Source organism: Oncorhynchus mykiss, chromosome 2 (genome assembly GCF_013265735.2).
Source record: "Oncorhynchus mykiss isolate Arlee chromosome 2, USDA_OmykA_1.1, whole genome shotgun sequence".
Lineage (NCBI taxonomy): Eukaryota > Metazoa > Chordata > Actinopteri > Salmoniformes > Salmonidae > Oncorhynchus > Oncorhynchus mykiss.
The window spans coordinates 99,881,170-99,905,967 of NC_048566.1; the positions used below are offsets into that span (position 1 = coordinate 99,881,170).

The window sequence follows — 24,798 nt, forward strand, 5'->3', positions numbered from 1 at the left end:
TAACCGCGGAAATCGACCTTGCCACACGAGCATGCTTTTGAATGTCTGGTGCAAATTGAACATCTACCGTCAGTAGTTCAGGAGTACGTCCTGCAGATGGCAGCAAAGCGCTTCAGACACCTGACGTCTGCTATGACGAACGAATAGAGGAAAGACGTAAAGACATGTTTGAACAATGCGGGGCCTGTTTAACTCCGGCCATGGGATGATGTTTGTACATAATGACTGCAAGTTATAACTATTTGGTGTTCTTTGCCTTGTTTAGCGTCGACAACTTTTGTCTGCATCTCTAGTTAGGTATGGACCGCTGTTATCGCTGTTATCGCGTTCAAAACAACTGGGAACTCAGGGGGGAATAAAACGAGATCCGACTGGGGAAAAATAGCTCCGACCAGAAAATTACTGACGTCATGATTTGACCTCGTATTTTTCCGAGCTCTCAGTTGTTTTAAACGCAGCATACACACTACGAGCTGCAAGAGCATCCGATGTGTGGACCAACGCTAGCTAACTAACAGATACTGATGATAATTAACCCCTAGACAGCAAGTTATTTTTTATTTTTTTTGTGTTATTTCGTACATTATTAGCCCAGCCCATACAGCCGGAAATCCTTTTTGGATGTCAGAGCAGCGGTAACAGGCGATAACAGCAGGAATAAAACTTTCCTGAATTGGATCCTTAGTTCGTTAATCAAATGGCTACCCAGACTATTTGCATTGTTCCCTCCCCTTTATGCTGCTGCTACTCTCTGTTTATTATCTATGCATAGTCACTTTAACTCTACATACACGTACATATTACCTCAATACCTCGACTAATCTATGTCCCCGCACATTGACTCTGTACCGGTTCCTCCTGTATGTAGCCTCGCTATTGTTATTTTACTGCTGCTCTTTAATTATTTTTATTTTTTACTTATACATTTTTTACTTCGCTTATTTTTCTTAACTGCATTGTTGGTTAGGGGCTTGTAAGTAAGCATTTCACTGTACACCTGTTGTATTCGGCGCATGTGACAAATAACATTTGATTTGATTTGGTGTGATTGTTATAACATACAGAAACACAAGTCCTTTTGTTAATCCGACCTAAAATACCTTACAATCAAATGCCGACCAAGAGAATTCCCTTCGTTCCCCCTCAAACCGAATACCACGACGGTCCTCAAAGAACTACACTGGACTTTATGCAAACTGGAAACCAAAGAGGCTATCTTTATTGTAGCTGGGGATTTTAACAAATCAAATTTTGAGATAAACTCTACCTAAGTTCTTCTTCCTGTAGGCAGAAACTCAAACAGGAAGTACCCGTGCCATCGCACTGCACACTGCCCTGTCCCATCTGGATAAGAGGAATACCTATGTAAGAATGCTGTTGATTGACTATAACTCATCATTGAGCTCGGGGCCTGGGTCTGAAATCCGCCCTGTTCAACTGGGTTCTGGACTTCCTGACGGGCCGCCCACAGGTGGTGAAGGTAGGAAACGACACCAACACTTCGCTGATCCTCAACACAGAGGCCCCGCAAGGGTGCATGCTCAGCCCCCTCCTGTACTTCCTGTTTACCCATGACTGCGTGACCACGCACTACTATCTCTTCACTATAGCACTTGTTTTTCTCAATTATTTTAAATCGCCTCCGCATAGGAGATTCGATTGACTCCTCACAACTTTTGCCACCTCAATCTCCTTCACCCTTACAGGGCACTCCAGGAACTCAGGATCATGAACATGATCCCCCACCAACACCGTCGTCCTTCTACACACTTTCGTGCGTTTTGCCAGCAGCTCTTCGTTGTGCGTCAAGCATTTCGCTGTTTATGACTTCAAGCCTATCAACTCCTGAGACTCATTGTAAAAGGAACCACCAGCTTTCATATGTTCTCATGTTCTGAGCAAGGAACTGAAACGTTAGCTTTCTTACATGGCACATTTGCACTTTTACTTTCTTCTCCAACACCGTTTTTGCATTATTTAAACCAAATTGAACATGTTAATTTTATTGATGTATTATATTAAGTTAAAATAATTGTTAATTCAGTATTGTTGTAATTGTCATTATTACAAATAAAAATAGGCTGATTAACCGGTATCGGCTTTTTTTTGGTCCTCCAATAATCGGTATCAGTATCGGAGTTGAAAAGTCATAATCGGTCGACCTCTAATACACATTCTTACGCAACAAACACATCTCAACAAGAAGCGATGTATTATCCTCCATACACGTATCCTCCACTCCAATTTGAGACAATTTCACGTTTTGTTCGATACTTCTGTTGTCCGAACATTCGTCTTTACCGACTTTGCTCTACGTGTTGCTTGATTCCAACTCAGCCTCCTCCATCTTTTCCTCTCTCCTCTCTCGGTTTCTTCCTTTCTAAGGATGTTTTTCTTCTTCTAGCCACTTGTGCTTCTACATCTGCGTTGCTTGCGTTTTAGGCTGGGTTTCTGTATAGTAGAGCCGGGATGATATCAGTATCGCGATACTCTTAGAATCTTAGTATTGTGGCAAGGAAACAAAACACAAAGCAGATTTTTAACTATCCAGGGTCACATTTATTTTCTAAGCTATATATCCCACGATGTTACATCCAGCAGGTTTTTTAAAGGACCAAAGAGTCTAGTCTGCTTTGCTTTGTGTTTTAATTTTTTGCCATGGAAAAAAGTTATTGCGATACTGGCATCGTCACAGCCCTTAGTGTATAGCACATTGTGACAACTGCGGATGTAAAAAAAAGGGCTTTATTTAAAAAAATTAAAAAAACATTTTAATTGAATTTGATCAAGTATTCATAAAGTAAATATCCTTATGTAGCTACTACTAGTAGTCGTAATATTCGTTCCCTGTTTTATTTGTTCCGTGCTTCAGGACAACTCGTTGGAGTTTGAGAAGCGCGGAAATATTCCAGTCAAGTACAGAAGGGAGTTGTGGGGCAAGATAAGGTAATTTATTGATCCAGTTTTTTTTTTATCCTCTCACATGGCTCTTCAAGTCACCTCAGTTCATCGTATCATTGTTTACATTGGACTAATTGCGTTGTTAATGTGTGAGTCCATTTTAAATGCTGACTAGAATGGCAACAACCTAACTTATTTTTTGTTATTTTAGTGGAGGCGATTGTTAAGAGGAATTTTGTTCCTATGTGTTCATTAACCAATGCGATTAATACATTCTGTCTGTTTCTAAGAATTTGTAAGGTTCTAATTTAAATGAAACGGACAGAGATCAGTCAACTTCTTGAAGACTGGGAAAAGCAATGTAGGTTGGATCTCGTCACTACCTCTGTCGTGTACCAGTTCACCACTGGCCTGAAATAAACCCTCAATTCAGAGGTCAGGTCTTTGCCTTACGGATCCTGGATCCACCCGTGCACGGTTTTCAGCGGTTCCTCGGGACGACAGAGGTATCGAAGGACCAATTGATAAGATAGTTATGTTCTCCAGGTACCCAATTTAATTATATTACTCTCAGTCTGCAAACCATAATTTGTAAGATCCTGGTCGAATGAAACAGACGGAGGCCCAGCTAAAACAGTCAAAAAAGGTTTATTAACGGGAACATTCTAAAGTCAAGAATACGAATCAATTCATTTTATACTGACTTCTCACGCCCACACATTCACACAGCCATACACACACACACACACACACACAAACAGACGCACATACACACATACCCACACACACACGCACACAAACAGAAGCACACACATGTCCTGCTACGCACACACTGTCTCACCACCCAGCCGACAGAGATAATGACCTTGTCCTTGAGATGTACACCCTGTTCTCTCCCAAATCTCTAGTCAGGTCGGCACCAAGCTCAGACAGTCTGTGTTTATAATACCATAAAGACATATTGTTTCACCCTGATTCTGACTAGGACTACACATTTATTGATTATGATTTCATACATTCTAATCAATTCCATACAATTATATGTTTCAGGGCGGAACATTCTAATCATTCAATTAACAGACAATTCTCACCTATCAGTGATGAAGAAGGTGGAAGAGATCAAACAGAAACAACAGGCAAAGTTTATCATGAACCGGTGAGTACAATTCATAGTTTTCTGTTTTTGGTATAGTAAATAACAAGCAAAGTCCTAAATTAAAATGTGTAAAAAAATTGGCACATGCTTCGTAAACAACAGGTGTGGACACAGAGTGAATGCTTCCTGACCCTGGGATAGTAATGCTTCCTGACACTGGGATAGTAATGCTTCCTGACCCTGTGATAGTAATGCTTCCTGACCCTGGGATAGTAATGCTTCCTGACACTGGGATAGTAATGCTTCCTGACCCTGTGATAGTAATGCTTCCTGACCCTGGGATAGTAATGCTTCCTGACCCTGGGATAGTAATGCTTCCTGACCCTGGGATAGTAATGCTTCCTGACCCTGGGATAGTAATGCTTCCTGACCCTGGGATAGTAATGCTTCCTGACCCTGGGATAGTAATGCTTCCTGACCCTGGGATAGTAATGCTTCCTGACCCTGGGATAGTAATGCTTCCTGACCCTGGGATAGTAATGCTTCCTGACCCTGGGATAGTAATGCTTCCTGACCCTGGGATAGTAATGCTTCCTGACCCTGGGATAGTAATGCTTCCTGACGGGCCCTTTAATTATAGGCAGAAGTTGTGATCTGATATTTGAAGGAACTTTGGGAGTAGTTTGCAAAGTCTTTGTGCCAATGTGTATATATTGGATACAAGGCAGCGTTATTATATGATGATATATTATTATTATATTATGATATCTCAGTAAATCAGTGGATTAGCAAGTCGTTGTGTCAATCTGTATGTATGGAAATGATAGCTCAATGAGCTCATACCTGTTTCTCCATCTGCTCATCCTACAGGCTGAAGAAGGGCAAACAGTTGGAGAAGGAAGAGGCCATAAGCGAAGTGAAGAAGAATATTCACCTCATCAAAGCACCTCATGCAGGTGAGACACCTGACTACAACATACACAGCTATTACTACAACATACACAGCTATTACTACAACATACACAGCAAGTAGTACAACATACACTGCTGGTACTACAACATACACAGCTATTACTACAACATACACAGCTATTACTACAACATACACAGCTAGTACTACAACATACACAGCTAGTAGTACAACATACACAACTAGTACTACAACATGCACAGCTAGTACTACAACGTGCACAGCTGGTACTACAACATACACAGCTAGTACTACAACATACACAGCTGGTACTACAACATACACAGCTATTACTACAACATGCACAGCTAGTACTACAACATACACAGCTGGTACTACAACATACACAGCTATTACTACAACATACACAGCTAGTACTACAACATACACAGCTGGTACTACAACATACACAGCTAGTAGTACAACATACACAGCTAGTACTACAACATACACAGCTGGTACTACAACATACACAGCTATTACTACAACATACACAGCTATTACTACAACATACACAGCTAGTACTACAACATACACAGCTGGTACTACAACATACACAGCTAGTAGTACAACATACACAGCTGGTACTACAACATACACAGCTATTACTACAACATACACAGCTAGTACTACAACATACACAGCTAGTACTACAACATACACAGCTATTACTACAACATACACAGCTATTACTACAACATACACAGCTAGTACTACAACATACACAGCTATTACTACAACATACACAGCTATTACTACAACATACACAGCTATTACTACAACATACACAACTAGTACTACAACATGCACAGCTGTTACTACAACATGCACAGCTCTTACTACAACATACAACATACACAGCTAGTACTACAACATACACAGCTAGTACTACAACATGCACAGCTAGTACTACAACATGCACAGCTATTACTACAACATGCACAGCTATTACTACAACATACACAGCTAGTACTACAACATACACAGCTATTACTACAACATACACAGCTATTACTACAACATACACAGCTATTACTACAACATACACAACTAGTACTACAACATGCACAGCTGTTACTACAACATGCACAGCTCTTACTACAACATCAAATCAAATCAAATCAAATTTTATTTGTCACATACACATGGTTAGCAGATGTTAATGCGAGTGTAGCGAAATGCTTGTGCTTCTAGTTCCGACAATGCAGTAATAACCAACAAGTAATCTAACTAACAATTCCAAAACTACTGTCTTGTACACAGTGTAAGGGGATAAAGAATATGTACATAAGGATATATGAATGAGTGATGGTACAGAGCAGCATAGGCAAGATACAGTAGATGGTATCGAGTACAGTATGTACAAATGAGATGAGTATGTAAACAAAGTGGCATAGTTTAAAGTGGCTAGTGATACATGTATTACATAAGGATACAGTCGATGATATAGAGTACAGTATATACGTATGCATATGAGATGAATAATGTAGGGTAAGTAACATTATATAAGGTAGCATTGTTTAAAGTGGCTAGTGATATATTTACATCATTTCCCATCAATTCCCATTATTAAAGTGGCTGGAGTTGAGTCAGTGTCAGTGTGTTGGCAGCAGCCACTCAATGTTAGTGGTGGCTGTTTAACAGTCTGATGGCCTTGAGATAGAAGCTGTTTTTCAGTCTCTCGGTCCCAGCTTTGATGCACCTGTACTGACCTCGCCTTCTGGATGATAGCGGGGTGAACAGGCAGTGGCTCGGGTGGTTGATGTCCTTGATGATCTTTATGGCCTTCCTGTGACATCGGGTGGTGTAGGTGTCCTGGAGGGCAGGTAGTTTGCCCCCGGTGATGCGTTGTGCAGACCTCACCACCCTCTGGAGAGCCTTACGGTTGATGGCGGAGCAGTTGCCGTACCAGGCGGTGATACAGCCCGCCAGGATGCTCTCGATTGTGCATCTGTAGAAGTTTGTGAGTGCTTTTGGTGACAAGCCAAATTTCTTCAGCCTCCTGAGGTTGAAGAGGCGCTGCTGCGCCTTCTTCACAATGCTGTCTGTGTGAGTGGACCAATTCAGTTTGTCTGTGATGTGTATGCCGAGGAACTTAAAACTTGCTACCCTCTCCACTACTGTTCCATCGATGTGGATAGGGGGGTGTTCCCTCTGCTGTTTCCTGAAGTCCACAATCATCTCCTTAGTTTTGTTGACGTTGAGTGTGAGGTTATTTTCCTGACACCACACTCCGAGGGCCCTCACCTCCTCCCTGTAGGCCGTCTCGTCGTTGTTGGTAATCAAGCCTACCACTGTTGTGTCGTCCGCAAACTTGATGATTGAGTTGGAGGCGTGCGTGGCCACGCAGTCGTGGGTGAACAGGGAGTACAGGAGAGGGCTCAGAACGCACCCTTGTGGGGCCCCAGTGTTGAGGATCAGCGGGGAGGAGATGTTGTTGCCTACCCTCACCACCTGGGGGCGGCCCGTCAGGAAGTCCAGTACCCAGTTGCACAGGGCGGGGTCGAGACCCAGGGTCTCGAGCTTGATGACGAGCTTGGAGGGTACTATGGTGTTGAATGCCGAGCTGTAGTCAATGAACAGCATTCTCACATAGGTATTCCTCTTGTCCAGATGGGTTAGGGCGGTGTGCAGTGTGGTTGAGATTGCATCGTCTGTGGACCTATTTGGGGGGTAAGCAAATTGGAGTGGGTCTAGGGTGTCAGGTAGGGTGGAGGTGATATGGTCCTTGACTAGTCTCTCAAAGCACTTCATGATGACGGAAGTGAGTGCTACGGGGCGGTAGTCGTTTAGCTCAGTTACCTTAGCTTTCTTGGGAACAGGAACAATGGTGGCCCTCTTGAAGCATGTGGGAACAGCAGACTGGTATAGGGATTGATTGAATATGTCCGTAAACACACCGGCCAGCTGGTCTGCGCATGCTCTGAGGGCGCGGCTGGGGATGCCGTCTGGGCCTGCAGCCTTGCGAGGGTTAACACGTTTAAATGTCTTACTCACCTCGGCTGCAGTGAAGGAGAGACCGCATGTTTTCGTTGCCGGCCGTGTCAGTGGCACTGTATTGTCCTCAAAGCGGGCAAAAAAGTTGTTTAGTCTGCCTGGGAGCAGGACATCCTGGTCCGTGACTGGGCTGGATTTCTTCCTGTAGTCCGTGATTGACTGTAGACCCTGCCACATGCCTCTTGTGTCTGAGCCGTTGAATTGAGATTCTACTTTGTCTCTGTACTGACGCTTAGCTTGTTTGATAGCCTTGCGGAGGGAATAGCTGCACTGTTTGTATTCGGTCATGTTACCAGACACCTTCCCCTGATTAAAAGCAGTGGTTCGCGCTTTCAGTTTCACGCGAATGCTGCCATCAATCCACGGTTTCTGGTTAGGGAATGTTTTAATCGTTGCTATGGGAACGACATCTTCAACGCACGTTCTAATGAACTCACACACCGAATCAGCGTATTCGTCAATGTTGTTGTCTGACGCAATACGAAACATGTCCCAGTCCACATGGTGGAAGCAGTCTTGGAGTGTGGAGTCAGCTTGGTCGGACCAGCGTTGGACAGACCTCAGCGTGGGAGCCTCTTGTTTTAGTTTCTGACTGTAGGCAGGGATCAACAAAATGGAGTCGTGGTCAGCTTTTCCGAAAGGGGGGCGGGGCAGGGCCTTATATGCGTCGCGGAAGTTAGAGTAACAATGATCCAAGGTCTTTCCACCCCTGGTTGCGCAATCGATATGCTGATAAAATTTAGGGAGTCTTGTTTTCAGATTAGCCTTGTTAAAATCCCCAGCTACAATGAATGCAGCCTCCGGATGAATGGTTTCCAGTTTGCAAAGAGTTAAATAAAGTTCGTTCAGAGCCATCGATGTGTCTGCTTGGGGGGGGATGTATACGGCTGTGATTATAATCGAAGAGAATTCTCTTGGTAGATAATGCGGTCTACATTTGATTGTGAGGAATTCTAAATCAGGTGAACAGAAGGATTTGAGTTCCTGTATGTTTCTTTCATCACACCATGTCACGTTAGTCATAAGGCATACGCCGCCGCCCCTCTTCTTACCAGAAAGTTGTTTGTTTCTGTCTGCGCGATGTGTGGAGAAACCCGTTGGCTGCACCGCTTCGGATAGAGTCTCTCCAGTGCGCCACGTTTCCGTGAAGCAAAGAACGTTACAGTCTCTGATGTCCCTCTGGAATGCTACCCTTGCTCGGATTTCATCAACCTTGTTGTCAAGAGACTGGACATTGGCAAGAAGAATGCTAGGGAGTGGTGCACGATGTGCCCGTCTCCGGAGTCTGACCAGAAGACCGCCTCGTTTCCCTCTTTTTCGGAGTTGTTGTTTTTTTGGGTCGCTGCATGGAATCCACTCAGTTGTCCTGTTTGTAAGGCAGAACACAGGATCCGCGTCGCGAAAAACATATTCTTGGTCGTACTGATGGTGAGTTGATGCTGATCTTATATTCAGTAGTTCTTCTCGACTGTATGTAATGAAACCTAAGATGAGCTGGGGTACTAATGTAAGAAATAACACGTAAAAAAACAAAAAACTGCATAGTTTCCTAGGAACGCGAAGCGAGGCGGCCATCTCTGTCGGCGCCGGAAGTATACATACAAGTCAACATACAACATACACAACTATTACTACAACATAAAACATACACAGCTAGTACTACAACATACACAACTAGTACTACAACATACACAACTAGTACTACAACATACACAACTAGTACTACAATATACACAGCTATTACTACAATATACACAGCTATTACTACAACATACACAGCTATTACTACAACATACACAGCTATTGCCTCTTCTCTCCTTCCCTCTGATCACCTCTTCTCTCCTTCCCTCTGATCACCTCTTCTCTCCTTCCCTCTGATCACCTCTTCTCTCCTTCCCTCTGATCACCTCTTCTCTGCTACATGTTCAGTTTGACAAGAGAACAAACGTCTCCTTGACTGACTTTAAAGAGGTTGAATGCTTGTTGAGAGCAGCTTTTTAAATACATGCCCTCATTGATCTGCAGGCCAAGCCAAACAGCTGGAAGAGAAGATGTGGAAATGGGTAATGATTAACGTGTTGCTTTCGATGTGGTTGGTTTCAACAACTCATATTTCTGTTTGCTGTGTTTGAAATGTAACTGTTCCAAAGACAAGTGGTGTCAGTCTTCAAAGCATACTGTGTATAATACAGAGGACATGTGTTTTTAAAGACATTGGATACATAAAAGGAATTGATGTATCCTGCCAAGTGAAATAGGTTTCGGATGTTCTTATACATTCCATCTTATGCATTCCATCTTATGCATTCCAGCTTATACATTCCATCTTATGCATTCCGTCTTATGCATTCCGTCTTATACATTCTTATACATTCTTATACATTCATCTTGGATATGACCAAAACCTGTAGTTTTTCCATTTAGGCCAAAAAGTTAATGTTTTTGCTGTGTTATCTTGCAGTATTACTTAACAGTCTCGTTGCAAACCAAATGGATGGTTTGGAGTGGATTTTTTTAAAACACATGCTTCCTTCTTTTCTCTTTGTCATAAAGGCCAGCAATGTGAAGTGAATACAATGTTGTTGATCCCTTTGTATTTTTAAAGTATTGTGGTGGCAGCATCATGTTATGGGTAGCCTGGCAGGTAGGAGCGTTGGGCCAGTAACCGAAAAGTCTCTGGGCTGACAAGGTAAAAATCTGTTGTTCTGTCCCTGAGCAAGGCAATTAACCCACTGTTCCCCGGGCCCTGAACAAGGCAATTAACCCACTGTTCCCCGGGCCCTGAACAAGGTAATTAACCCACTGTTCCCCGGGCCCTGAACAAGGCAATTAACCCACTGTTCCCCGGGCCCTGAGCAAGGCAATTAACCCACTGTTCCCCGGGCCCTGAACAAGGCAATTAACCCACTGTTCCCCGGGCCCTGAGCAAGGCAATTAACCCACTGTTCCCCGGGCCCTGAACAAGGCAATTAACCCACTGTTCCCCGGGCCCTGAACAAGGCAATTAACCCACTGTTCCCCAGGCCCTGAACAAGGCAATTAACCCACTGTTCCCCGGGGAACAGGAGCTAGGAGCTCAGATGCAAAAAATATTTATGCCCAACGTATAATACCCTGATGAAGACAGCTTGTCTGTCGAAACGATGAAACGATGGACATAAATATTTTTGCATCTGAGCTCCTGGAGTGTGTGGCCTCTTTTTTTAGAGGGAAATCTAACCCTGGGATAGAGTTTCATTTGTTCCATGGGACAATTACACCCGTTTATGCTAAAGACGTACCACAATGCATTTCAAGAGGTGTTGAGTATTCCAGTCTCCATCCGGACTTAAATCTGTCAAATATATTTAAAAAACAATCTGAGACAAGGTTTTGAATATTGCTGTCCGTCAATGATTCCCAACCAAATTCACTGAGCTTGAGCAATTTTAACAGAAACAATGGTTGTATGTTACACTAAGAGTTGGGCAAGGCTGGTTGAATCATATTAAAAATGATTCACAACTGTAATGGCAAGGCTGGTTGAATCATATTAAAAATGATTCACAACTGTAATGGCAAGGCTGGTTGAATCATATTAAAAAATGATTCACAACTGTAATGGCAAGGCTGGTTGAATCATATTAAAAAATGATTCACAACTGTAATGGCAAGGCTGGTTGAATCATATTAAAAAATGATTCACAACTGTAATGGCAAGGCTGGTTGAATCATATTAAAAAATGATTCACAACTGTAATGGCAAGGCTGGTTGAATCATATTAAAAAATGATTCACAACTGTAATGGCAATGCTGGTTGAATCATATTAAAAATGATTCACAACTGTAATGGCAAGGCTGGTTGAATCATATTAAAAATGATTCACAACTGTAATGGCAAGGCTGGTTGAATCATATTAAAAAATGATTCACAACTGTAATGGCAAGGCTGGTTGAATCATATTAAAAATGATTCACAACTGTAATGGCAAGGCTGGTTGAATCATATTAAAAATGATTCACAACTGTAATGGCAAGGCTGGTTGAATCATATTAAAAATGATTCACAACTGTAATGGCAAGGCTGGTTGAATCATATTAAAAAATGATTCACAACTGTAATGGCAAGGCTGGTTGAATCATATTAAAAATGATTCACAACTGTAATGGCAAGGCTGGTTGAATCATATTAAAAATGATTCACAACTGTAATGGCAAGGCTGGTTGAATCATATTAAAAAATGATTCACAACTGTAATGGCAAGGCTGGTTGAATCATATTAAAAATGATTCACAACTGTAATGGCAAGGCTGGTTGAATCATATTAAAAATGATTCACAACTGTAATGGCAAGGCTGGTTGAATCATATTAAAAATGATTCACAACTGTAATGGCAAGGCTGGTTGAATCATATTAAAAAATGATTCACAACTGTAATGGCAATGCTGGTTGAATCATATTAAAAATGATTCACAACTGTAATGGCAAGGCTGGTTGAATCATATTAAAAATGATTCACAACTGTAATGGCAAGGCTGGTTGAATCATATTAAAAAATGATTCACAACTGTAATGGCAAGGCTGGTTGAATCATATAAAAAATGATTCACAACTGTAATGGCAAGGCTGGTTGAATCATATTAAAAATGATTCACAACTGTAATGGCAAGGCTGGTTGAATCATATTAAAAATGATTCACAACTGTAATGGCAAGGCTGGTTGAATCATATTAAAAAATGATTCACAACTGTAATGGCAAGGCTGGTTGAATCATATTAAAAAATGATTCACAACTGTAATGGCAAGGCTGGTTGAATCATATTAAAAAATGATTCACAACTGTAATGGCAAGGCTGGTTGAATCATATTAAAAAATGATTCACAACTGTAATGGCTGCCACCAAGTGTTAACTCAGGGGTGTGAAGATATACGCAATCAATACATCCCACATTTTTTATGTCTTAGTCATTTGGAAATTTTGACATTCTTACATGTGTTGATCGATTGGAGAAAACAATCTAATTGAATCAATTTTTTAGGTTTAATTTTAAAGAACTAGTTTACTATTTTCTAGGTTGATGTCTGAAAAGTAGTCTATGGGCCAGGAGAAACTAATAAATGGTTCATTTTTCTATAAAAAGCAGTTACAAACTTCAGCTAACTTTATCCACCACTAGTTGAAATCTATGGAAGTGATGTGAGCATGTTGTTGATTTTTTTTCATGACCAAATCACCTTCTAACTAACATTAAACCAAATATGGAGTTGATTTCAGGTGAGTTTTTTTTAAAACATGCCCCCATCACTTTCATAGATGTTTAGCTAGTGGTTGCTAAAGTTAGCTAAAGTTTAATCGCTGTTTACAGTTTCCCCTGGTCCAGAGACAACTTCCAGGGTAAGGAACCATCTAACGTCAAGATGTAAAATAGTGTACTAGTAGTCCTTTTTAAGGCAGCAAAATGTGAAGACTGCAAGGGGGTGTGTAGTCCCTAGTGAAAGTCTATGTATTAGTTTAGTTTAAACAAAAAAACGAGACAAATTATTCACGTAATGTTTGTCTCTGTCTTGAGCATTCCATTCAGCAATCATATCTGAAATGAGTTTGAGGTTGATATTATTAGTAATTTGTTATTCGTTATTCACTGTGTGTATATATATATTCCTTGTCATATTATTTATTTATTTATTTAATATTTTATATCGAAAATTCATTGTTGAAAAAGCGACCCGTAAGAAAGCATTTAACTGTTAGTCTACACTGTTGATTACGAAGCATGTGACAACTAAAATGTGATTTTATCTGTTTGGGGGAAATGCATATAATCAGGGATGCAGCTTAAGCCCCACCCTCTTCAACATATATATCAACGACTTGGCGCGGGCACTAGAACAGTCTACAACACCTGGCCTCACCCTACTAGAATCTGAAGTCAAATGTCTACTGTTGGCTGATGATCTGGTGCTTCTGTCACCAACCAAGGAGGGCCTACAGCAGCACCTAGATATTCTAAACAGATTCTGCCAGACCTGGGCCCTGACAGACCTGGGCCCTGTCAGACCTGGGCCCTGACAGACCTGGGCCCTGTCAGACCTGGGCCCTGTCAGACCTGGGGCCCTGACAGTAAATCTCAGTAAGACCAAAATAATGGTGTTCCAAAAAAGGTCCAGTCGCCAGGACCACAAATACAAATTCCATCTAGACACTGTTGCCCTAGAGCACACAAAAAAATATACATACCTTGGCCTAAACATCAGTGCCACAGGTAACTTCCACAAAGCTGTGAACGATCTGAGAGACAAGGCAAGAAGGGCATTCTATACCATCAAAAGGAACATAAAATTCAACATACCAATTAGGATCTGGCTAAAAATACTTGAATCAGTCATAGAGCCCATTGCCCTTTATGGTTGTGAGGTCTGGGGTCCGCTCACCAACCAATACTTCACAAAATGGGACAAACGCCAAATTGAGACTCTGCACGCAGAATTATGCAAAAATATTCTCCGTGTACAACGTAGAACACCAAATAATGCATGCAGAGCAGAATTAGGCCGATACCCACTAATTATCAAAATCCAGAAAAGAGCTGTTAAATTCTATAGCCACCTAAAAGGAAGCGATTCCCAAACCTTCCACAACAAAGCCATCACTTACAGAGAGATGAACCTGGAGAAGAGTCCCCTAAGCAAGCTGGTCCTGGGGCTCTGTTCACAAACACAAACACACCCTACAGAGCCCCAGGACAGCAGCACAATTAGACCCAATCAAATCATGAGAAAACAAAAAGAGAATTACTTGACACATTGGAAAGAATTAACAAAAAAACAGAGCAAACTAGAATGCTATTTGGCCCTAAACAGAGAGTGCACAGTGGAATATCTGACCACTGTGACTGACCCAAAAGTAAGGAAAGCTTTGACTATGTACAGACTCAGTGAGCATAGCCTTGCTATTGAGAAAGGCCGCCGTAGGCAGACATGGCTCTCAAGAGAAGACAGGCTATGTGCACACTGCCCACAAAATGAGGAGGAAACTGAGCTGCACTTCCTAACCTCCTGCCCAATGTATGACCATATTAGAGACACATATTTCCCTCAGATTACACAGATCCACAAAGAATTAGAAAACAAATTCAATTTTGATAAACTCCCATATCTACTGGGTGAAATTCCACAGTGTGCCATCACAGCAGCAAGATGTGTGACCTGTTGCCACAAGAAAAGAGCAACCAGTGAAGAACACACACCATTGTAAATACAACCCATATTTATGCTTATTCATTTTCCCTTGTGTACTTTAACCATGTATACATCGTTACAACACTGTGTATATATATATATATATATATATATATATATATATATAATATGACATTTGTAATGTCTTTATTGTTTTGAAACCTCTGTATCTGTAATGTTTACTGTTAATTTTTATTGTTTATTTCACTTTTGTATATTATCTACCTCACTTGCTTTGGCAATGTTAACACATGTTTCCCATGGCAATAAAGCCCCTTGAATTGAATTGAGAGAGAGAGGCACACAGAGAGAGAGAGAGAGGCACAGAGAGAGAGAGAGAGAGAGGCACAGAGAGAGAGAGAGAGAGGCACAGAGAGAGAGAGAGAGAGAGAGAGAGAGAGAGAGAGGCACAGAGAGAGAGAGAGAGAGGCACAGAGAGAGAGAGAGAGAGAGAGAGGCACAGAGAGAGAGAGAGAGAGAGAGAGAGAGAGAGAGAGGCACAGAGAGAGAGAGAGAGAGAGAGAGAGAGAGGCACAGAGAGAGACCTGTTGCCACGAGAAAAGGGCAACCAGTGAAGAACACACACCATTGTAAATACAACCCATATTTATGCTTATTTATTTTATCTTGTGTCCTTTAACCATTTGTACTTTGTTAAAACACTGTATATATATATATAATATGACATTTGTAATGTCTTTACTGTTTTGAAACCTCTGTATGTGTAATGTTTACTGTTAATTTTTGTTGTTTTTCACTTTATATTTTCACTTTGTATGTTGTCTACCTCACTTGCTTTGGCAATGTTAACACATGTTTCCCATGCCAATAAAGCCCTTGAATTGAATTGAATTGAATTGAGAGAGAGAGAGAGAGAGGCACAGAGAGAGAGAGAGAGAGAGGCACAGAGAGAGTTTTTTTTCTCTCTGTCTACATACAATCTGCTGCACCACGAGAGAAAAGGGAGGGAGCCACACGGTCTTTTTTTGTGTAGGTGGTCTGGCTAGTAGCTGTGTGTCTAGTGTTGTTGGTGTAACCTTCGTTTTTGTAGAAAACTGGACATTTACATAGTTCGCCATGTCCGAGGAGATTGAAGGAACAAGGCCTGCCGTCGGGGAGGCAGCCCACGAGGAACAGCAGGTTAGAGTTGTATTACGTTGATGCTAACAAGCTAGGTTAATGATACATTGCTAGTAGCCATGTCAAATATGTCTGTCAAAGCAGCAGTTTAGTTAGTTAACGTTTAGTAACTTAATTTATTTCAAATGTATCATCACCGTGCATTGAACTGTGCACATAACCATTATTTTTTATCTATCAATATGAGTGGTTAGCTGGTTAGCAACACAGAGATAGCTTTATTAATTTTACCGGTAGCTAGCTAGCTAGCTATGTAGCTTAACTAGATGTTTTCAACAATTTTGTCTGCCTGCGTTCATGCATGCCGCTAAACTACGCTTTTTTGGGGGGGAGGGGGGCACATTGCAGATAAGCTGAAGGCTATGTTGCCAGCTAGCAACCTAACCCCACTCATTGGAGAATCAAATCAAAGGTCATAATTTATCTGATAGAATCATAACCAGTAGCTAAACTAAGCGACTTGTCAACCCTCGAGATGGACAAAAACACCATTTTGTTGCTGTTGATCATGGTAACATGACATACCATGTCACCACAACCCTATTAATTTGTGTTTATACTGTGTATTGTGTGTTGTTCCGTCAACACAGGAGATGGATGACACAGTCCTCAGCCCGGAGAAGGCAGAGGAGGTGAAACTCAAGGCCAGGTTCCCTCATCTTGGAGCCAAGCCTGGGGGCTCTGACCTGCTCCGGAAACGGATTCAGAAAGGGGTAATAATGGCCTGATGGTTGTGCCCTGCAAACACAACACTAGTTAGGCTGAACGTGCAAACTAGGCTATTTACACTTTACATTCACTTGCTTTCACAGCAATGCATTTTTGTTATGGAATCCTTGTCATGCTTTTTTTTTATAAGCATTGGTTTTCATTTTCTTGGACAACACAAACATCTTTGTAAAGGCTGTAACAAATCTGATCTGTGATTTATTTATATATACAGTATATATATATATTTTTTTTTCTCTGTTCAGCAAAAGTTCTTTGACTCTGGGGACTACAACATGGCCAAGGCTAAGGTGAAGAACAAGCAGCAGCTCCCTGCAGTGACGCCGGCTGAGAAGGCAGAGATAACCGGGGACCACATCCCCACACCCCAGGACATCCCCCAGAGGAAGCCCTCCATCGTGGCCAGCAAACTGGCTGGCTGAGGGGCTGATGGAAACAGGGAAGCTTTGGAAAATTTGAAATCTGTTCTGTTCTGGTGTTACCATTCCATCGCTCTCTCTCTCTCTCTCCTCTCTCTCTCATGCCAGTCCCAATTCAATCCCTACTTCCTTTACCTCTTGGCCCTAACCCTTCAATGTTTGATATATCTTGCTGTGGCTTCCACCACAGTACCTACACCTTACAGATTTGCAATCATTGAATGGTTAGAGCCAGAGGGAACAGGCAGAGAGGTAATTCAGATCAGTGCATTCTGTCTCCCTCCATCTCTTTTCTTTCCTAGACAGCTGTATTCTGCCCCCCAATTTTTTGTCCTCACCATCACCACCATCTCTATATGAATTCTGAAAAATAATATTTTTGAGAATCAAGCAGAAAGACTCCTGAGAAATATTGCTGCCAGAGGAGGACTGTCTTCGGATACTGACTGAAAAAATTGGTTTAAAGGGACACGTTTTTTGCAAAGTCTAGTTCAAAGTGGCCTGTATCTACTGTAGTGACTTATGTAAACTGTACATAGCCTATCACCATGTATGGGAGAGGCCAGGTCAATATCTTAGACATGTTTTACCTTCTATGGCTTCCGTTGACATTTTAAATTGTGAGGTAATATTCTAGAACCAACCGATGAGAATTCTTGATCACTCTTAGAATCCTGTTCTGGTTCCAGATCTATTTCTGTTTGTCTGGACAGCTTCTTGACCTTACAGTCATTGTCTAGACAACACAAACCGATCTGGTACCATCAGTCAAATGCCCTCCTCCACTGTCCAAAAGCTATGTTGTTTGTTTTGATGCATTGATTGAACATAGCCTGTATCGCACAGTAGCTGTCATGTATATTATGACTCTCATCTAAACCTCTTAAATGACCTTTAACAGTTTATGAGCCTCTGTTTTCTCTTGGGCAATATTTGCTCACTCACTCCAGTGAGAGAATCTCTGCTTGTCTGATGATATGGATCCCTATATAGTGCACTCCCTGTGAGGCTCTGGTCAAATGTAGTGGACTAGGGGTTAGGATGCCATTTCTGATGACATAGCCTCTGTGAATCTAGCCTAGGAATGCCTGCCTGCCTCTATATCTGAGACTCGGGTAAATTAGGTTTAGTAGTCGAGCAACTCGCTTTAAATGAAGTGTTGGTTTGAACGGTGTGCATGTGCATTGACTGTGCAGTCACGTTGTGCCATTTGTAAATAAAATAGTTTTGCACAATAGCTTTGTTTTGACCTTTTGTTCTCTTGGTTGATGTTTTACTTGTTTTCTGCTTTCACAGTAGCTCTAATACTACAGCTTTAATGTCTACGTTGACCAACACTGGCAAAGAACACAATGAACGTGGAAGAGAATATAATAGGCCCATTTATCTTCAAATCCATCCATTTATTAGTCTGGGTGACGGTCTGTAGCCTGGGTGACGGTCTGTAGCCTGGGTGACGGTCTGTAGCCTGGGTGACGGTCTGTAGCCTGGGTGCCGGTCTGTAGCCTGGGTGCCGGTCCGTAGCCTGGGTGACGGTCCGTAGCCTGGGTGCTGGTCTGTAGCCTGGGTGCTGGTCTGTAGCCTGGGTGACGGTCTGTAGCCTGGGTGCTGGTCTGTAGCCTGGGTGACGGTCTGTAGCCTGGGTGCTGGTCTGTAGCCTGGGTGACGGTCTGTAGCCTGGGTGCTGGTCTGTAGCCTGGGTGACGGTCTGTAGCCTGGGTGCTGGTCTGTTTACTCTCTTGTCAACTCCTAATGGAATTGTCATACCAAATGACCGCAATGGAGCTGGCAAGAACACAAACTGATCTGGAAACAGGTCGGCTCTATGAGCTCATCTGCATTTGACAATCGATGTGTTCTTTTAATATTTCATATTGATTCATCCAGTATCCCACATGTTTGGCTTCTTTTCCCCCCCAAAACAGAACCGTGAACTGTTGAAACAAAGTTGATTTCTAATAATAATACATGGGATTTATGTAGAGACCCATAAGTCACTTTCCAATTGTTTTTCAATTTATAATTTGAAATGACTTGTAATCTTCATAACCTAAAAGTTTTTTTAATTTATTTTACTTACTTGACACATTTGTAATTTGACAAATCTGAACAGTGTTTTCAATAACATTATTAAATACATCTGGACTGTGTTTTCCATAACATTATTAAATAAATCTGGACTGTGTTTTCAATAACATTATTAAATAAATCTGGTTGTTTTTATTCTTACCGATTGAATTTATTTTGGGTAACATACATATTCAACAAAATGTACAATGTGGACCCAGAGGATATCACAGCTTGTTTCCATAGTGATCCTCGATGGTAAAAACAATAACACGTCTAATGATTAAAAGACAAAGAGAAAATTACAAAATAACCATAAATACATTCATTTATTTTAACATCCTAAAAAGTGACACTATTCACAGCACTTCTCCCGAACCTTAAAAATCAACCGTTATTAACTTCACGTTAAAACAAATCTATTAATCCTTCAAATAAATACACCGTACTAGCAGTAGGGGGCGCAAGAGGCAATGTAGTGGTTTCTCTGATTTAGACAACCTTGTCCAGATTAAAATCTTTGCCTGCTTTTTTAAACTATTTCAGAGGCCATTCCATAGACAAATGCCTGTATAAAAAAAAAAACGTGCTCCTCACAGTACTGTTTACTCTTGGGATTTTACAAGACATAACAAACACTAGCTCTGCTATTGTAACTGTGTTGGTTATGGACCATATCAATGTGGTTTTTCATATAACCTGGGGTACGATAATTTAAGATTGATTGACATGAGGCTGATTCCAATAGGGCTCTTGGTGACAGGATATTAAATTCTGCGTGACTTGGTTATTTTGTATAAATGGATAATACACTAATATTGGTTTTAAACTAAACCTTTACCGTCCGTACATAGCCGTTGTAATACCTACTAATTTGTAGTATTGTACGGGTATAAAGGGTTAAATTATCAAGCCCAAAACCTCACCTTAACATTCACTCTCCTCTCTCGGATGCCAGCGCTCTCACCCTGGACCCCAACACAGCCTACTGCCAGCTGTACCAGTCTAGAGGCAACAAGAAGGTGGACCCCAACACAGCCTACTACCAGCTGTACCAGTCTAGAGGTAACAACAAGGTGGACCAGCACTACCACAGCCTACTGCCAGCTGTACCAGTCTAGAGGCAACAAGAAGGTGGACCCCAACACAGCCTACTACCAGCTGTACCAGTCTAGAGGTAACAACAAGGTGGACCAGCACTACCACAGCCTACTGCCAGCTGTACAAGTCTAAAGGTAACAACAAGGTGGACCCCAACACAGCCTACTACCAGCTGTACCAGTCTAGAGGTAACAAGAAGGTGGACCAGCACCAACACAGCCTACTGCCAGCTGTACCAGTCTAGAGGTAACAAGAAGGTGGACCAGCACCAACACAGCCTACTGCCAGCTGTACCAGTCTAGAGGTAACAAGAAGGTGGACCAGCACCACCACAGCCTACTGCCAGCTGTACCAGTCTAGAGGTAACAAGAAGGTGGACCAGCACCACCACAGCCTACTGCCAGCTGTACCAGTCTAGAGGTAACAAGAAGGTGGACCAGCACCACCACAGCCTACTGCCAGCTGTACCAGTCTAGAGGTAACAAGAAGGTGGACCAGCACCACCGCAGCCTACTGCCAGCTGTACCAGTCTAGAGGTAACAAGAAGGTGGACCAGCACCACCGCAGCCTACTGCCAGCTGTGCCAGTCTAGAGGTAACAAGAAGGTGGACCAGCACCACCACAGCCTACTGCCAGCTGTACCAGTCTAGAGGTAACACCACCGCAGCCTACTGCCAGCTGTACCAGTCTAGAGGTAACAAGAAGGTGGACCAGCACCACCACAGCCTACTGCCAGCTATACCAGTCTAGAGGTAACAAGAAGGTGGACCAGCACCACCACAGCCTACTGCCAGCTGTACCAGTCTAGAGGTAACAAGAAGGTGGACCAGCACCAACACAGCCTACTGCCAGCTGTACCAGTCTAGAGGTAACAAGAAGGTGGACCAGCACCACCACAGACAGTACCTCAAGGTTCGACTGCCAGCTGTACCAGTCTGTACCTCAAGGTACCTCAAGGTTCGACTGTCTGCCCCAGGTCCTCTGCCAGCTGTACCACCTAATGCCAGCTGTACCAGTCTAACTGCGCCAGGTCCTCTGCAAGGATCCCTTGTCCGGAGGTGCCTACTACTGGGAGGTGGAGGGAAAAGGGGGGCCTGCACCTAAAAGGACCTCAAGAGGACAGGCTACGGGGACAGCTCCGATTCTAGCCACTCTGCCCAGCATAGTAAAGACCAACTGGATATCAATGCACCCTATTCATCCCGGATAGGGGTCTTCTTGGACCTATCGGCAGGCACCCTCTCCTTCTACACCATGAGGGGTACCATGTCTCTCACCTACCGCTTCAATGCCTCTTCCGCTGAGCACGTCTATCCAGGTTTCTGAGTCTGGTATCAGTCAGCGGTCACCATTGCGCTTTCACACCGAGGATTGGTGATTATCGAGGGGCAGATTTGTGGAAATATAAAAAAAATAAAATAGTTTTCATATATTATTATTCACTATGGATGTTCAAAAAGCTATGACTTACATTTCTGAGCAGCAGACCAGGTACATCTATATGTGCTCAGGCCCTCAACATGATCAGGACAGAGAAACCAGACACACGTTCCCTCAACATGATCAGGACAGAGAAACCAGACACACGTTCCCTCAACATGACCAGGACAGAGAAACCAGACACACACTCCCTCAACATGAGCAGGACAGAGAAACCAGACACACGTTCCCTCAACACGACCAGGACAGAGAAACCAGACACACGTTCCCTCAACACGACCAGGACAGAGAAACCAGACACACGTTCCCTCAACACGATCAGGACAGAGAAACCAGACACACGTTCCCTCAACACGATCAGGACAGAGAAACCAAACACGTTACTCATTGCTCACACTCCAAACAAAAGACAATGAAAATAAATACATTTGATCAAATAAACCAAAACTTGTTTCTCACAAGTGTAGCAGGTTGTGAACTCTGCAAACAATGTTTCCTCTCCGAGAATGAGAACGGTAAATTACTGTAATTAATACATGCACTGTAATTAATACATGCATTAACAGAAATGAATGTAAACAAACGACAGGGGGATTAACGGTACATTTACTACAGGCGAGTGGCAACATATGTACTGGTGAATTAATAAAAATAAGAAATAAAAGGGAAAACAATTCACACAATGAAACAATGAATGAGAGAGACAGGTCTATATCTTCACCACACACCCCTGCCCTGCTGAGCCAGTCTGGAGAGAGAGACTGGTCTATATCTTCACCACACACCCCTGCCCTGCTGAACCAGTCTGGAGAGAGAGACTGGCCTATATCTTCACCACACACCCCTGCCCTGCTGAACCAGTCTGGAGAGAGAGACTGGCCTATATCTTCACCACACACCCCTGCCCTGCTGAGCCAGTCTGGAGAGAGAGACTGGTCTATATCTTCACCACACACCCCTGCCCTGCTGAGCCAGTCTGGAGAGAGAGACTGGTCTATATCTTCACCACACACCCCTGCCCCGCTGAGCCAGTCTGGAGAGAGAGACTGGTCTATATCTTCACCACACACCCCTGCCCTGCTGAGCCAGTCTGGAGAGAGAGACTGGTCTATATCTTCACCACACACCCCTGCCCCGCTGAGCCAGTCTGGAGAGAGAGACTGGTCTATATCTTCACCACACACCCCTGCCCCGCTGAGCCAGTCTGGAGAGAGAGACTGGTCTATATCTTCACCACACACCTCTGCCCCGCTGAACCAGTCTGGAGAGAGAGACTGGTCTATATCTTCACCACACACCTCTGCCCCGCTGAACCAGTCTGGAGAGAGAGACTGGTCTATATCTTCACCACACACCTCTGCCCTGTTGAGCCAGTCTGGAGAGAGAGACTGGTCTATATCTTCACCACACACCTCTGCCCTGTTGAGCCAGTCTGGAGAGAGAGACTGGTCTATATCTTCACCACACACCCCTGCCCTGCTGAGCCAGTCTGGAGAGAGAGACTGGTCTATATCTTCACCACACACCTCTGCCCTGTTGAGCCAGTCTGGAGAGAGAGACTGGTCTATATCTTCACCACACACCCCTGCCCCGCTGAGCCAGTCTGGAGAGAGAGACTGGTCTATATCTTCACCACACACCTCTGCCCCGCTGAACCAGTCTGGAGAGAGAGACTGGTCTATATCTTCACCACACACCTCTGCCCCGCTGAACCAGTCTGGAGAGAGAGACTGGTCTATATCTTCACCACACACCTCTGCCCCGCTGAACCAGTCTGGAGAGAGAGACTGGTCTATATCTTCACCAGACACCTCTGCCCTGGGCCAGCTGCAGCTTAACTAGGTCTTTCCTTGCAGCACTGGACCCCATGACTGGACAATAATCAAGATTAGACAAAACTAGAGCCTGCAGAACTTGCTTTTTGGAGTGTGGTGTCAAAAAAGCAGAGCATCTCTTTAATAGGGACAGACCTCTCCCCATCTTTATAACCATTGAATCTATACGTTTTCACCATGACAGTTTACAATCTAAGGTAACGTCAAGTAATTTAATCTCCTCAACTTGTTCAACAGCCACACCATTCATTACCAGATTCAGCCGAGGTCTAGAATTTAGGCAATGATTTGTACCAAATACAATGCTCTTAGTTTTAGAGATGTTCAAGGACCAGTTTATTACTGGCCACCCATTCCAACACTGACGGCAGCTCTTCGTTAAGGGTTTCAGTGATTTCATTAACTGTGGTTGCTGATGCGTGTATGTTTGAATGTTATTATGTTTGAATGTTTGAATGTAATATGTAATAAGCCAAGCAGCCACAAGGAGGTCACCTTTCAAGGCAACAGCCACCGGACGCGCGGAATAGATATACCCATAATGCACAGAGACTTCACACTTGAAGAAGTATGGAGATTCCTGTCGGCACGTAGCCGCTATTTTCTCTCTCTCCGCTACTTTTTCCTTTATATTTTTCATATTTATTAACTGGGTCGCAAATGAAGAGCCAGAGGCCAAAGTGAAGAGTGGATATAAGGCATATTGAATGTCATGGCAGCTTCTCAACTATACTCCAAGGTAGGCTAATATGATTAGTAGGTTTCTGTCAGTGGCATGTAAGTTAGTAGGACTATACGATCATTTACGGATAGAGACAACAGTTAAATGGAGTTACGCTATTTTATCAACGTTGCCCTCAGTTTTGTTCTCACAGTTATA

The 24,798-nt window shown here is 42.9% G+C and overlaps 2 protein-coding genes and 1 long non-coding RNA gene across 3 annotated transcripts in view; all 3 read left to right on the forward strand.

The window, feature by feature from the left end:
- The first annotated feature begins 2,984 nt into the window (after positions 1 to 2,984).
- On the forward strand, positions 2,985 to 10,600 carry LOC118943910. Its single transcript, XR_005039265.1, has 3 exons — positions 2,985 to 4,057; positions 4,868 to 4,953; positions 9,990 to 10,600. It is a non-coding gene; the product is annotated as an uncharacterized LOC118943910 (long non-coding RNA).
- Positions 10,601 to 16,052: 5,452 nt separating this feature from the next.
- LOC110500919 (cAMP-regulated phosphoprotein 19) lies at positions 16,053 to 18,712 on the forward strand. Its single transcript, XM_036960813.1, has 3 exons — positions 16,053 to 16,327; positions 16,918 to 17,040; positions 17,302 to 18,712. Exons 1-3 carry the CDS (start codon positions 16,265 to 16,267, stop codon positions 17,476 to 17,478), a joined length of 363 nt encoding a protein of 120 aa, XP_036816708.1. The 5' UTR covers positions 16,053 to 16,264; the 3' UTR covers positions 17,479 to 18,712.
- A 5,758-nt stretch (positions 18,713 to 24,470) lies between these two features.
- The window catches only part of LOC110500932 (unconventional myosin-Va), a 46,062-nt gene continuing 45,734 nt past the window's right edge, over positions 24,471 to 24,798 (forward strand). The window contains exon 1 of the mRNA XM_036960820.1: positions 24,471 to 24,657. Within this exon, the coding sequence (XP_036816715.1) occupies positions 24,631 to 24,657 (27 nt within the window). The 5' untranslated portion in view covers positions 24,471 to 24,630. The remainder of the gene's footprint in view (positions 24,658 to 24,798) is intronic.

Excerpts from the sequence above, each read along its gene's own strand:
- LOC110500919 (XM_036960813.1), top strand. The coding sequence starts at position 16,265 with ATGTCCGAGGAGATTGAAGGAACAAGGCCTGCCGTCGGGGAGGCAGCC. Across the intron at positions 16,328-16,917 it reads CAGCCCACGAGGAACAGCAG|GAGATGGATGACACAGTCCT; the intron begins GTTAGAGTTGTA and ends CCGTCAACACAG. Across the intron at positions 17,041-17,301 it reads GGAAACGGATTCAGAAAGGG|CAAAAGTTCTTTGACTCTGG; the intron begins GTAATAATGGCC and ends TTCTCTGTTCAG.